The following is a 14,032-nucleotide window of genomic DNA, read 5'->3' as shown; positions in this document are numbered from 1 at the left end:
AAATAAATAAATAAATAAATAAATAAATAAATAAATAAATAAATAAAGTTTTTTCTTCCCTGACCACAGAATTCTAGAAAATTAAAACCAAAAGGATCTTAGAGGTCCTTTACTTCAGTGGTTCTCAATGTCAGAGGATGTTATGAAACCTAATCAAAATCTCCAGGGGATCTCTTTTGAATAACAGACTCTCTCCCGTTCTGAGAGACTGGCAAAGTTGGGAGAGCTGCCATGTACTGTCCACATGACCCTGACTGCCCATGATTCAATTACCTTGAATGGCTTATCCAGTCCAATACCTTCATTTCTCACATGAGGAAACTGAAGCACGTATCACATAGTGACACAATGAAAACTTGGCCTTAATCGATTTTCAATACTGCCAGTACAATGTCTGAGCATATCAATTTCTTCCAACCCTTGACAACATAAGGTATGACCACCAAATATTTTATTTTTGCTAATTTATTAGACAAAAAAAAAAGGTTATCTCACCACTGTTTACAGGATGATTTATTACAGAGATTCATCTGAGCTATCTTAAAAGACAGCTGTGATTTCTGCAGAGTCATATATCAGAAGGAAAAAAATCAATTACTTGAAAACACAGGCTGGTTTAATAGCAGTAGGTTCTCTCGGACTAATTTCACTCAACCATGATCTTCCTTTCCCTTGCTCTCAGTTGTGAAGAAGACACTACTAAAAGCTTATGGACAGGGTTTTCCTCACTGCTCCTGTTGACACCATAACCTACAGACCAAGGTTTAAAGAAAAACCACGGAATTTTACTTCTTTCCCCTTAAGAAAATCTTCTCTTTACTCTGTTAGAATCGGCATTAGAGTTTCTGAAAACTACAACATGAGGCCACGTAACATCAAACAGGACACAAAGTTGGTAAAATGGTTTTAACAGGCACTTTTAAGGACTTCTCACGTATTATCTTGTTTAATTCTCATACTATTCAATAAGGAAAAGACTGTTATGAGACACAGAAAGGTGAAGGAACTTGCTCAAGGTCACAGCTATTAAGTGGTGGAGCTGGGATCTGAACAGTCAGTCTGACTCCAGAACTGGTGCTCTACATCAGTGGTTCCCAACCTTTTTGGCACCAGGGACCAGTTTCATGGAAGACAATTTGTCCACGGATGGAGTGGGGATGGGGGGTGGTTTGGGGATGAAACTGTTCCATCTCAGATCATCAGGCGTTAGATTCTCAATAAGGAGTGCGCAACCTAGATCCCTTGCATGTACAATTCACAACAGGGTTCGTGCTCCTATGAGAATCTAATGCTGCTGCTGATCTGACAGGAGGCGAAGCTCAGGCAGTAATGCTCGGCTGTCTAGGTCTGTGGCCCTGTGGTTGGGCACTGTTGGGTCACGTGGTTGGGTCTGTTGGCCCCTGCTCTATATCACTAAACCCTTTACCATCTGGCCCAAATCCACCTCTCCTCCTTCATATTTTACCAATTCTGCCTACCCATGGCTTCCAGGAAGCATTTTCTTTTTCTTTTTTCTTTTTTGAGACAGAATCTCGCTCTGTCGCCCGGGCTGGAGTGCAGTGGGCGATCTCGGCTCACTGCAAGCTCCGCCTCCCGGGTTTACGCCATTCTCCTGCCTCAGCCTCCCGAGTAGCTGGGACTACAGGTGCCCGCCACCTCGCCCGGCTAGTTTTTTTTTTTTTGTATTTTTTAGTAGAGACGGGGTTTCACTGTGTTAGCCAGGATGGTCTCGATCTTCTGACCTCGTGATACGCCCGTCTCGGCCTCCCAAAGTGTTGGGATTACAGGCTTGAGCCACCGCGCCCGGCCCCAGGAAACATTTTCTATAATCTACCTCCAACCTAGCTACTTAAGTGACCATTCCCATTATATCCTATAATGTTTATCCCCGCATCTACCAAATTGTATGTATGTATGTATGTATTTATTTATTTTAGAGACAGTCTCTCCTCAGCCTGCAGAGTAGCTGGGACTACGGGCGCACATCACTATGCCCAGCTAATTAAAAAAAAATTTTTTTGAGCCAGGCGCAGTGCCTCACACCTGTAATCCCAGCACTTTGGTATGCCGAGGCGGGAGGATCACCTGAGGTCAGGAGTCTGAGACCAGTTTGACCAACATGGAGAAACCCCTATCTCTACTAAAAATACAAAATTAGCCGGGTGTGATGGCACATACCTGTAATCCCAGCTACTCTGGAGGCTGAGGCAGGAGAATTGCTTGAACCTGGGAGGTGGAGGTTGCAGTGAGCCAAGATCATGCCATTGTACTCCAGCCTGGGCAACAAGAGTGAAACTCCGTCTCAAAAAAAATTTTTTTTTTTCCATAGGGGTGGGGTCTTGCTATGTTGCCCAGGCTGGTAACTCCAGGCCTCAAGTGATCTTCTCACCTTGGCGTCCCAAAGTGTTGAGATTACAGGCATGAGCCAATAAGCCCAGACCCAAATTGTATCTAATTATCTGTTTCTATGTTTTTGTCCATAACTAAAGTACAAATTTCTTGAAGACAGGAAATGTTTTTTTTATCTGCCTTTGAATCTCTTAACACTCAAGCAGTGTCTGACACATAGCAGAAACTCAATAGATATCTATTGAATAAACGTAAGAAAGTACGCATCCTATGGTCTTGTCTCACAGGACAATTTATTCTGTCTTAAATATTGTATCTTTGCTCAGGCTGCTTTCTCTACTCAGTAGAGACTTCTGACTTTTCCGACTGGTAAACCCCTACTCATTTTTGAAGATCAGTTCAAATGGACAGTGAAAAGAGGATAACCCAATTAAAAAATCACTTTTTCAGGCCGGGCTTGGTGGCTCACGCCTGTAGTCCAGCACTGTGGGAATCCAAAGCTGGGGGATCACTTGAGGTCAGGAGTTTGAGACCAGCTGGGCCAACATGGCAAAACCCCATCTCTACTAAAAATACAAAAAGTGGTAAGGCATGGTGGCGGGTGCCTGTAATCCCAGCTACTCGGGAGACTGAGGCAGGAGAATCATTTTAATCCAGGAGGCAGAGGTTGCAGTGAACTGAGATCACGCCACTGCACTCCAGCCTGGGCAACAGAGTGAGACTGTCTCAAAAAACAAAAACAAACAAACAAAAAATCATTTTTTCTTCTTTCATACTTCTACCCTGCCTGGAATAATTATTTCCTCCTCTATGCTCCCACAGTATTTTTCTAAACCCCATCATAACACTTTCTGAGCTCTACAATAATTATTCCCACAGGTAACGCATTCTTGCCGGAGACTATGCACTGCTGAGTGCAGGGAGGGTGCCTTTATCTTTGTGTGCCCAATGCCTAGCATCATGCCTGACACACTAATGACCCTCACTAAATATTTGTGGAATGAATGAACGAATGTTGAAGCATGAAGGTGAAAATATTAGTTCTTCTCATGAGGAACAACTGACCTATCATAAAACGGCTAGTACCACTGAACCCATCTAGGAGGGTAGAAGCAAAGAGCTTTCCATGTTACTTTTCCTAGGATACCACAAGCCTTCAAAGGAACTCACTTTAAGTAGAAAACAATGGCTGAAGCTAATGGAAATGGATCATGCGATGATTAATGAGGATGAACTCAATTATCTAAGCTATGATAAGCAAGTCTTTAAAATGGATCTCAATTTACTGTAACTGTCAAAGCATCTGTCCAAATGTTCCTGGGGAAAGAATACAATTGTGCTGTTTTTGCTTGGAAACAATGAGGGGAAAAAAAACCCCAGCCAGTCACTTTTATTGCATTGTTACAGAACAGTTCCTGCAAAGACCTGTGATGATCTGAGCTAAGTATTAACACTTCATTCTGATTGACAAGACTTACCTCAGGAACTCTTTGCTCTGTTCCCACAGATCTTCGGTCTCTTCTTTAGTCATGTGTTTGTCCAGGTTACATACATTAGGTTTCTGGGAATATAACTTAAGGCACTGTTTCACCCAGTGCCACTGGTAACCTGGGAGGAAGGGGTTTGGGATAAAAATGAACCCTATACAAAAGATGAGTGGGAAAAAAAGAAGAGGGGGAAATTCTCCATCAGTTATTCAAATAATTTCGACATCTTTATACTCACTATTTTGTTATTTACTCCCCTTATGTTTTTGGTCATGCTTCAAGTTAACGAACAGGTAGGTTTTGATGAACATTAGACATCTACCACTATGCAAATGTGTCTGGCTTTTTGGGTATTCTCAAGAGAAACACATATTCCACAAGGTTAACTATGTTATCCCAAAGGAAACTTTAGAATTGGAAGTGGCAAAAGTACACTTCTAATTTTTATCAGGTCTTGCTACTTAGAGTCATCCAAGACCTTCTTTACCTCCCTATTTCCTTTATTACAGGCATGATTATATGAAATCTTATAATGAGTTTTAGCTAAAACATAGATTTGAAAGTCATCATCTAATGAATGGCGTGCTGATTATTGGTCTATTTTCTCTCAGTTTCAAATCCACTCTTCTATACTTAGCTTCATAATATGGGGCTGAGACCCTGCCAACTACATTTCTTATTTGCCAGCTGGCTCTCTGCTAACCTGTGCCTATAAGGGTCACTAATGGAAGACTGGAGGGCAGAAGTTGGTTCTAATGTAGTTTTTCCACATCACTAGAATCAGCCTCATTATGTCCTCTCCTCAGAAGTCTAAACACCAGGTTCCATGTAGTCCCTTTTCCAAGCTTCTCACTGTAGTAATCCCAAGCTCTTTTGTTATTCCTCCCAGCTGTAGGGGTGATAGTTGCTTCCTGCAGTTACTATCTCTGTAATATCTCAGTATTTGCAAATTCCTGCAGTTAGTGTCTCTGCAATATCTCAGTGTTTGTAAACAACTACAGCATGTGTGTTAAAGATCTTTGTGACATTGACAGCAATCTAACCTCATTTTTCTCTGTAAAACATTAATAACAGGCCAGGTGTGGTGGCTCACACCTGTAATCCCAGCACTTTGGGAGGCCAAGGCAGGAGGATCACATAAGGTCAGGAGTTTGAGACCAGTCTGGCCAACATGGTGAAACCATCTCTACTAAAATACAAAAATTAGCCAGGCACGGTGGCAGGCACCTGTAATCCCAGCTACTCAGGAGGCTTAGGCAGGAGAATCACTTGAACCTAGGAGACGGAGGTTGCAGTGAGCCAAGATCACGCCACTATACTTCAGCCTCGGCGACAGAGCCAGGCTCCATCTCAAAAACAAAAGATTAATAATAATATTTAACTGGAATCCTATGCATGGCAAAGATTCATTCATTCATCAAACACACAATATGTACCTGGCACTTTCTTTCCTGTTTTTTTCTCTTTGAGATGGGGGTCTCACCCTGTTGCCCAGGTTGGAGAACAGTAGTGTGATCTTGGTTCTCTGCAACCTCCGCCTCCTGGGTTCAAGGGATTCTCCTGCCTCAGTCTCCCAAGTAGTTGTGATTACAGGTGCCTGCCACTGTACCTAGATAATTTTTAAATTTTCAGTAGAGACGTGGTTTCACCATGTTGGCCAGGCTGGTCCGTACCAGGCACTGCCTTGAGAATTAGAGGTCACTGCATGGCAGGTCTGGCAGACACAAGGTGAGCTGGGCCCAGTCTTGTCCTACCGGGGGCCTGCCTGGCCTGACCCTAGCCCTGGCCTTTCCCCAGCACCCGTCTCCCATGGGGGTGGCACTGCTGGCTGAGAGCATAGGCCTGGCCATGACTGACTTCAAACTGGACATCACACAGCTCAGCTCAGTGGCTGAGAGGGAGCCACGTGTGTAGCTGCACTAGCCAGGGACTTTACCCTCGATGAGAGCTCTGTTCCTGTCACCAGTGGTTGTAGCTTCTGGTGGGAGAGAGTAGTGGAGGCAGTATGCAGTCAGATAAAGACCGAATACACTGACAGATGAGCAAAGATACCCTTCTGGTGGAGAGGTACTCCTCTGAGGCCCAAATGGAAGTAGATGCAGATGGAAATGGTACTCAGATATTCAGGTATGCTTTTGACAAGCACTGAGGAAGAGGATTGGGAAGACTCCTTCATGAGTTGCTGTGGGAGCACAGAAGAGGCATGACCCCTGGGTTCCAGGTGGTACATCTCAATGCCCTCACTGAGGACAATTACCCGGACAACCTGTAGCTGGTGCTGTGGGGCTGGTGGCCCAAAGCCAAAGAAACCTCCAGAAGAGAGAGCAAAGCTTGCATTGGCTTGCAATTCAGCAGCTTCCCATGGACCCCAAAGAAGAGTAGTGACCCATCCTAACTGTGACCTGGTACTATAACACCAATGGAGATGTGGGGAACAGTTGAATTCTTACACCTACTCTAGTAGCATTACCCTTCCTGCACAGTGATTGAGAAGTAGCTCCAGGAGTTCAACATCTGTGGGTGCTGCCAGGTGGCTCGGTACTGAGGCTCTGAGTGCCAGCAGGAGCAGGCTGGCCACCATGAAGCACTGTCAGGAGAGGAAGCATCCCTTCTAGCATGAGCTCAGCTGGAACAATGATGGGCAATGGAGCTGCACATGCTCGCAGTTCCTGGGCTCTACCTTGGGCACAGCACTCAGACTGGTGGTTGAACCTGGAGGTGTTGAAAAAGCCAGCTGTGGGCCCAAAACAGCCACCAAGAGACTCTCGATGTCACTAGAAGTCTGTGTGAAGATAGCACCCTCTCCAGTCTTAATCTCCAGCAGAGATAACCAGGAGACCCTGGTCAGGATGTTTCTCATTATTTATATGTTAATATGTTTGTAAATTCATGTGCAGGTTTTGGGAGGAGGCACTGAGGGGGTAGAAATTACAAATAAAATCATTTGCCGTAAAAAAAAAAAAAAAAAAAAAAAGAATTAGAAGCCAGGCATGGTAGCTTGGCTGACACCTGTAATCCTAGCACTTGAAAGGCTAAGGCAGGCAGATAGATCACTTGAGCTCAGGAGTTTGAGACCAGCCTGGGCAGTAAGACAAAACCCTGTCTCTAGAAAAAATACAAAAATCAGCCAGGCGCGGTGGCACACACAGGTAGTCCCAGCTACTTGGGAGGCTAAGCTGGGAGGATCGCTTGAACCCCGGAGGCATAGGTTGCAGTGAGCCGAGGTTGCACCACTATACTTCAGCCTGGGTGACAAAAACAGACTGTCTCAAAAGAAAAAAAAAAAAGAATTAGAGATAAAGAGATAAAAAACCTTGTCTGGAGAGGGGGCAATAAAGACAAGTTAAACTCATTTTTGTAAGACCAGCTATGAAAGAAAATAAAAGCTTAGGCAGTCATAGAAAAACAAAGAGTTAAGAAGGCAGTTTTTGGTTTTTAAGGACTGGCAAGACCTAAGTATGCTTACAGATTGTGAAGAAAGAGTCAACAGGGAAGAGCCAGTTGGAAACAAGAGAGAGGAAAGAAATAGAGCAAGGTCTTGAAAGGTGGAAGAGGTTTAAGAAGGTGAGATGGATCAAGAAGGTAGAGACTGGCTTTGAACTAGAAGAACTCCTCCTTCTCTACGACTGGATGGTAAAAATGAGAACATTTGCTTGTAAGTGTGGGGGCCATTGAAGGCTGAAAGGGTTTGTGCCTGAAGGACTCAGTTTTCCCAATAACATAAATAGCAAGGTCATCTCAGCAAGAGTAAGCATGGTTGGACAAGTCCTGAGGAACAAGAAGGAATCCAAGCAATTATATAAAAGCCAAGACTATATTAGTGTAATCTTCCCCTTGCAAAAGGATTTTAAAAACAGATGAACAGACTAAAACTTAAGGATTTCTGAATTAAATGCTGGCAATAATTTGAAGGTCTTCAGTTCCTGGTTGAACTCCAGATCTAGTCTATACCATAGGTCAGCAAACATTTTCTGTCAAGAACTAGATAGTAAAGACTTTAGGCTACGATGATTATTTGGTCTCTTTATTTATTTTATTTTTTATTTTTTTGGGACAGAGTCTCACTCTGTCACCCAGGCACAATCTAGGCTCACTGCAACCTCCACCTCCCGGGGACAAGTGATTCTTCTGCCTCAGCCTCCTAAGTAGCTGAGATTACAGGCTTGGACTACAACACCTGGCTAATTTTTGTATTTTAAATTATTTTTTATTTTTTAGTAGAGACGGCATTTCGCCATGTTGGCAGGCTGCTCTTGAACTCCTGGCCTCAAGTGATCTGCCTGCCTTGGTCTCCCAAAGTGCTGGGATTACAGGCGTGAGCCCTTATTTGGTCTCTTTAGCACTCAATTCTGTCACTGTAGCCAGAAAGTAGCCATACACAGTAAGTAAAGGAAAAGGTGTGGCTGTATTCCAATAAACTGTGTTTATAATAAAACTAGTTTGCCAATTCCTGGTGTGGACTATTAGCAGTAACGACACATTTTATGGAAATATCCTTAGGGAGAATTACTATGAAAGCAGACAGTAAAGACACTGGGTCAAGAGCCTAAAACAGAAACAACTTTGTTATTACTTAACTAGTCTTCCTCTCTTCTCATTGGCATATAATTTAGACATAGAATAATGATAAAGTTTAATAACAGCAATTAACAATAAATAAGTTTATTCCTAAGGCATTAATTATAGTAGCTGCTAAAAGTAGCTAGATGCCTACAAGTGTCAGACACTGCACTAGCAATCTTATGCGATCTCATTAATCTTCAGTAACTCCATGAGGAAATTAATAATCCAGTTTTGCAGGTAAGAGAACAGAAATTCAGAGGGGTAACATGACTTCACTGATTCATCCCTCTCTCCTGGCCCATCACACGGCTAGCACACATTTGGGATAAGACAAACGAACAATCTGGGGTACAACAAACAAAGCTGGATTTGTGGCCTTGGAATAAGCAAAACCAGTAAGCCCATCCAAGCAACAAACCTATGCTCTTTGCATTATAAATACTAGGCTCTAACCAATGAATCTCTGAACAGTATCATCAATGGTCCACTATCAGAATTTCAAAGAGATTTAAAACCACATGTGGTTCAGTTGAAAGGAGGTTATGCCATCATAGAAATACATAGAAAATAACCTGAAGATTCCTCTACCGTACTAAATCTTACTAAAAGCACTGAAAATTCTATGTCTAGATTCTTGCAGATATAGAAAAAAAACTAGACAGCTTAGAGATACTCAATGTGGACAGGTTCCTCATTATAGTTGATTAATCCTGTTCCACCTTTAATATTATCAATAGCATACACTCAAAACTAAACCTAATTAATGATCAAAGTCAATGGGTTTTTGGCATCAAGGAAACCTCATACAGACAAAGATTTTTACCAGTAATCTGATTTTTCATGTCCTCTAAAGTAGCTCCAAAATACATTTGGATTTTGTGTTTCATTTATCTGTACAATTCTCCAAATAATTTGGGAGAATGATAGGATCATCAACATTTTGGAAAAAGATAGGAACCCCTCCCCTCCACAACCTACCATCTGCTATCATCACAATTTCATGAAATAAAGAATATTATAATACTCCAAAACATATCAGACTAAAGGAATAATACTTCTGGTTTAGTCCAAGCTTGAATGGTGACAGGAAATTTAATATCTCTTTAGGCAGTCCACTTCAGACAACGGTTGTCTTCTTTTTATTGGGTTAAAATCTGCCTCCCAGCCAGGCACAGTGGGTGTGGGTCTGTAATTCCAGCACTTTGGGAGGCTGAGGCAGGGGGATCACTTGAGTCCAGGAGTTCCGGACTAGCCTGAGCAACATAGTGAGACCCGCATCTCTACAAAAAATTAAAAAAAAAAAAAATTAGCTGGGCATGGTGGTGCAAGCCAATGGTTCTAGCTACGAGGCAGGCTGAGGTGGGAGGAACGTTTGAGCTTGGGAGGCCAAGGCTGCAGTGAACCATGATTGTGCTACTGCACCCCACGGGGTGACAGAATGAGACCCTGTCTCAAGAAAACAAACAAAACCAAAATCTGCCTATCTTGCATCTGCATGTTTTCCAGGTTAAAAAACAAAAAACAAAAAACCAAAAAAACTCTGCCTCTCCATAATTTTCAGTCACTGGTCTTGGGTTCTGACACCTAGAGCAACCCCAAATCATTTTTAAGTGCTTGATAAATGCACTGACCTAAGCAGTTAACATATACATTAACATTTAATCCTCATAAGAACCTTATGAAGTAGGTACTATTTTTATATACATTTTACATATGATGAAACTGAGGGCAAGATAATTAAAAAACTTGCCCAAAGTCTTACAGTTAGTAGATGGCAGAGCCAGGATATGAACCCAGGTAGCCTGGCACCAGAACCTATGCCTTAACCACTGGTGTGCACTGCTTCCCACCACTTCTTGTGCAGGATAATTTTTCAATGATTAATGCTGTGATGTTCCCCCATAAGTCTTTCCTTCCCTAGATTCTGCTTCTGGTTTCCAGGCCTATTATCCTCTTGTTCAAGAGGATAATATGTCCTCACACAAGAGTGTGAAGACAGGTTGTGGTATATTCAGCTTCCTTCAGATTAAGTCAGATCCAGAAATAAACAAAATCCTTTTGATCAACTCAGAGTAAGAAGAGACTGTTCTCTCCCATATTTTGGACATTATATTTCTATTAAATACAGCTTATGAGGGAAAGTAAGTAAAAAATAAATAAATAAATAAACAAACACAGCTTATAACGGCAGAAGAGACAGAATAAACTCTCCAAGGATATGAGACATTCACCCAAAAGATGTGGCTTAATTAAGCAGTAAATCCTAGAAAGCCTCAGAAAGTAAGTACAGCACTTTAGACAATTTAAAACTCAAGTGGGGTTAAGTTTGTGGCATGAACAATCTGTTAAGGGGAGAAAGCCTAGAGCAACAGAGAATCATGGCCTTAAAAATAGGTACTAGAGGCTGGGCATGGTGGCTCACGCCTGTAATTCCAGTACTCTGGGAGGTCAAGGCAGGTGGATCACCTGAGGTTAGGAGTTTCAGATCAGGCTGACCAACATGGTGAAACACTGTCTCTACTAAAAACACAGGCAGGCAGTTGTAGTCCCAGCTACTTGGGAGGCTGAGACAGGAGAATTGTTTGAACCTGGGAGACGGAGGCTGCAGTGAGCAGAGATCGCACCACGGCACTCCAGCCTAGGCAACAGAGCAAGACTGTCTCAAAAAAAAAAAAAAAAAAAAAAGTGCTAGAGCTGAAAGGTGAAGAGTGGCCTCCAAGACCAAGACTATTGGTGATGCATGCTCTACATTTACCCAAGCTCAAGAGGAGCCAGGTTGTTACATCTTCCCATGCTATTAACAAGTATTTCAGTGGTCATAATGTACTAAGAGCTGTACCACAGAGTCCTGGCCATTGGCACAATGAAAACTAACATTTCTTTTTAAAGATTTCTCTTACTTTTAACCTATATTTGAAATCACAAGTGCAATGTTAACTTTTACAATGGCCCTAGGAGCCTAGAAAATATTCTTCATTATTTTCTGAATTTCATTCTCTGTAAAACCAGCTACCCAACATTACTAAATTAAAAATTGCAGACAAGTCTATTAGAATTGTTTGAGACGGGTCTCATTTTGTCACCCAGGCTGGAGGGCAGTGGCATGATCTCGGCTCACTGCACCCCAAGCAATCCTCCTACCTCAGTCTCCTGAGTCGCTGAGACTACAGAGGCATGCCACCACAATTGGCTAATTAAAAACATTTTTTTTGGCCAGGTGAGGTGGCTCACGCCTGTAATCCCAGCACTTTGGGAAATTGAGGCGGGCGGATCACTTGATGTCAGCAATTCGAAACAGCTTGGCCAACATGAGACTGTGTCTCTACTAAAAATACAAAAATGAGCTGGGCATGGTGATGTATACCTGTAGTCTCAGCTACTCAGGAGGCAGGAGAATCACTTGAACCTGGGAGGTGGAGGTTGCGGTGAGCTGAGATTGTGCCACTGTATTCCAGCCTGGGTGACAGAGTGGGAAATTTTTTTTTTTTTTTTTTTTTGTAGAGACAGGGTCTTACTATGTTACCCAGGCTAGTCACAAATTCCTGGGCTCAAGTGATCCTCCCACCTTGGCCTTCTAAAGTGTTGGGATTATAGGTGTGAGCCACCTCACTTGTCCCCATTAGGACTTTCTTTTTTTTTTTTTTGAAACGGAGTCTCGCTCTGTCGCCCAGGCTGGAGTACAGTGGCACCATCTCGGCTCAACAAGCTCTGCCTCCCAGGTTCATGCCATTCTCCTGCCTCAGCCTCCCGAGTAGCTAGGACTACAGGGGCCTGCCACCATGCCCGGCTAATTTTGTTTTTGTATTTTCAGTAGAGACGGGGTTTCACCTTATTAGCTAGGATGGTCTCAATCTCCTGACCTCGTGATCCGCCCGCCTGGGCCTCCTAAAGTGTTGGGATTACAGGTGTGAGCCACAGCGCCTGGCCTTTTTTTCTTTTTGAGACAGAGTTTCCCTCTTATTGCCTAGGCTAGAGTGCAATGGCGCGATCTTGGCTTACTGCAACCTCCGCCTCCCAGGTTCAAGCGATTCTCCTGTCTCAGCCTCCCAAGTAGCTGAGATTATAGGCATGCATTACCACGCCTGGCTAATTTTTGTATTTTTAGTAGAGATGGGATTTCATCATGTTGGTCAGGCTGGTCTTGACCTCCTGACCTCAGGTGATCCACCCACCTTGGCATCCCAAAGTGCTGGGATTACAGGTGTGAGCCACTGCACTCAGCGAGGACTTTTGATGTCATTAATTGTAATTCTTTATTAAATATGTTCAGCTTTGATAGCAACAAGTTTTAAGTTGTTATGCCATTTGAGAATGTGACTAGAGGGACAATTATGAATTATTCATAACTATTATATGACATTTATTACAATGATATGATAAATTATTCTTTACAGCATTTCTGCCAAATCATATGTTCAGAGTTGCGGCAGGGAGCCCAGAGGCAATGTCCTTATTTTTTCAATGGTCATGCCACTTTCAGCCACATCTGCAGGCACTGCTGACTCCTGTTCTCTCCTTTGGAAACGGACATCTTAGACAAGGTACAGTATAGAATCGGTTTGGAAATGAAACACTTATCTGTTTATTATGTGTATCCTTTGTCTATTTACTTGCTCACAGTACCTTCTTTGAAGACATGAAGATACAAATGATTGAGTGATATTGCCTTCTCTGAAGTCAGTTACACTCACCAGGATAGCCTTTGAGTCCATAGGCTTGCCACTTGCTGACGGGCTGAAGACCTGCTCTATATGCATTGTGCTCACTGACAGAAGACACATTTAGCTGAGATTTGACCACCTGAAAGGAAGGAAACAGAAGTTAAATCTATTTTGCAGGTCAACCCTGGGAACCTCAAACCTCCAAAGACATTTCTTGTATGAGGCAAAGTTAGGATTCTTGTGTTTTTTTAAGATACAGAACCTTGCTCTATTGCTCAAGCTAGAGTGCAGTGGCATGATCATAGTTCACTGCAGCCTCAAGCTCCTGAGCTCAAGTGATCCTCCTGTGTTAGCCTCCCAAAGCAATGGGATTACAGGTGTAAGCCACTGTGCCTGGCCAAAGCAAAGAGTATTAAGTCTGGGGTTAATTTTAGTTGTACTGTTTACTTGATCTAGGCATTTTAGATGAGTAATGTAATGTCTTAGAGCCTCAGTTTCTCATCTATATAGTAATAGGAGAGTTACCCAAAATTGAGGCAAGATGGTAATAAGAAAATTTAAGCAGGCTAATTTTGGCTTTCAGAACTACTTTTTCCTATGATATCATACCTTTGCAACTTCTTATGGGACTGAATCATGAAAGGTGCTTGGTGTACTGAAATATCCTGAGTCACAAAGCTATTTACTTCAGGTAGGGCTAACAGTAACGCTTCTGAGACACTTGAATAGAGCTGGTATTTAAACGGAGCTATAAGGAACACCAAGCTGGGCAGGGTGAGAGAATGAAAAGAGAAGGCCAGTCCCAGTGGCTCACACCTGTAATTCCAGCATTTTGGGAAGCTGAGGCAGGCAGATCACAAGGTCGGGAGTTCCAGACCAGCCTGGCCAACATGGTGAAACTCCATCTCTACTAAAAATACAAAAATTAGCTGGGTGTGGTGGCGGGTGCCTGAAATCCCAGTTACTTGAGAG

At 42.8% G+C, this 14,032-nt stretch overlaps 1 protein-coding gene and 1 pseudogene across 1 annotated transcript in view; one reads left to right on the top strand and one right to left on the bottom strand.

The window, feature by feature from the left end:
* Window positions 1-14,032, bottom strand: part of ALKBH1 (alkB homolog 1, histone H2A dioxygenase) — a 35,489-nt gene that overhangs the window by 18,768 nt on the left and 2,689 nt on the right. The window contains exons 2-3 of the mRNA XM_023184953.2: window positions 13,091-13,199; window positions 3,828-3,990 (exon numbers count right to left, since the gene is read on the bottom strand). Of these exons, the coding sequence (XP_023040721.1) occupies window positions 3,828-3,990; window positions 13,091-13,199 (272 nt within the window). The remainder of the gene's footprint in view (window positions 1-3,827; window positions 3,991-13,090; window positions 13,200-14,032) is intronic.
* On the top strand, window positions 5,899-7,511 carry LOC111521550 (annotated as a pseudogene).

Source organism: Piliocolobus tephrosceles, chromosome 6, assembly GCF_002776525.5.
Source record: "Piliocolobus tephrosceles isolate RC106 chromosome 6, ASM277652v3, whole genome shotgun sequence".
In the NCBI taxonomy this organism is placed as follows: domain Eukaryota; kingdom Metazoa; phylum Chordata; class Mammalia; order Primates; family Cercopithecidae; genus Piliocolobus; species Piliocolobus tephrosceles.
Note: the sequence above shows the minus strand (reverse complement) of the source record. Positions and strands in the feature narration are given on the sequence as shown.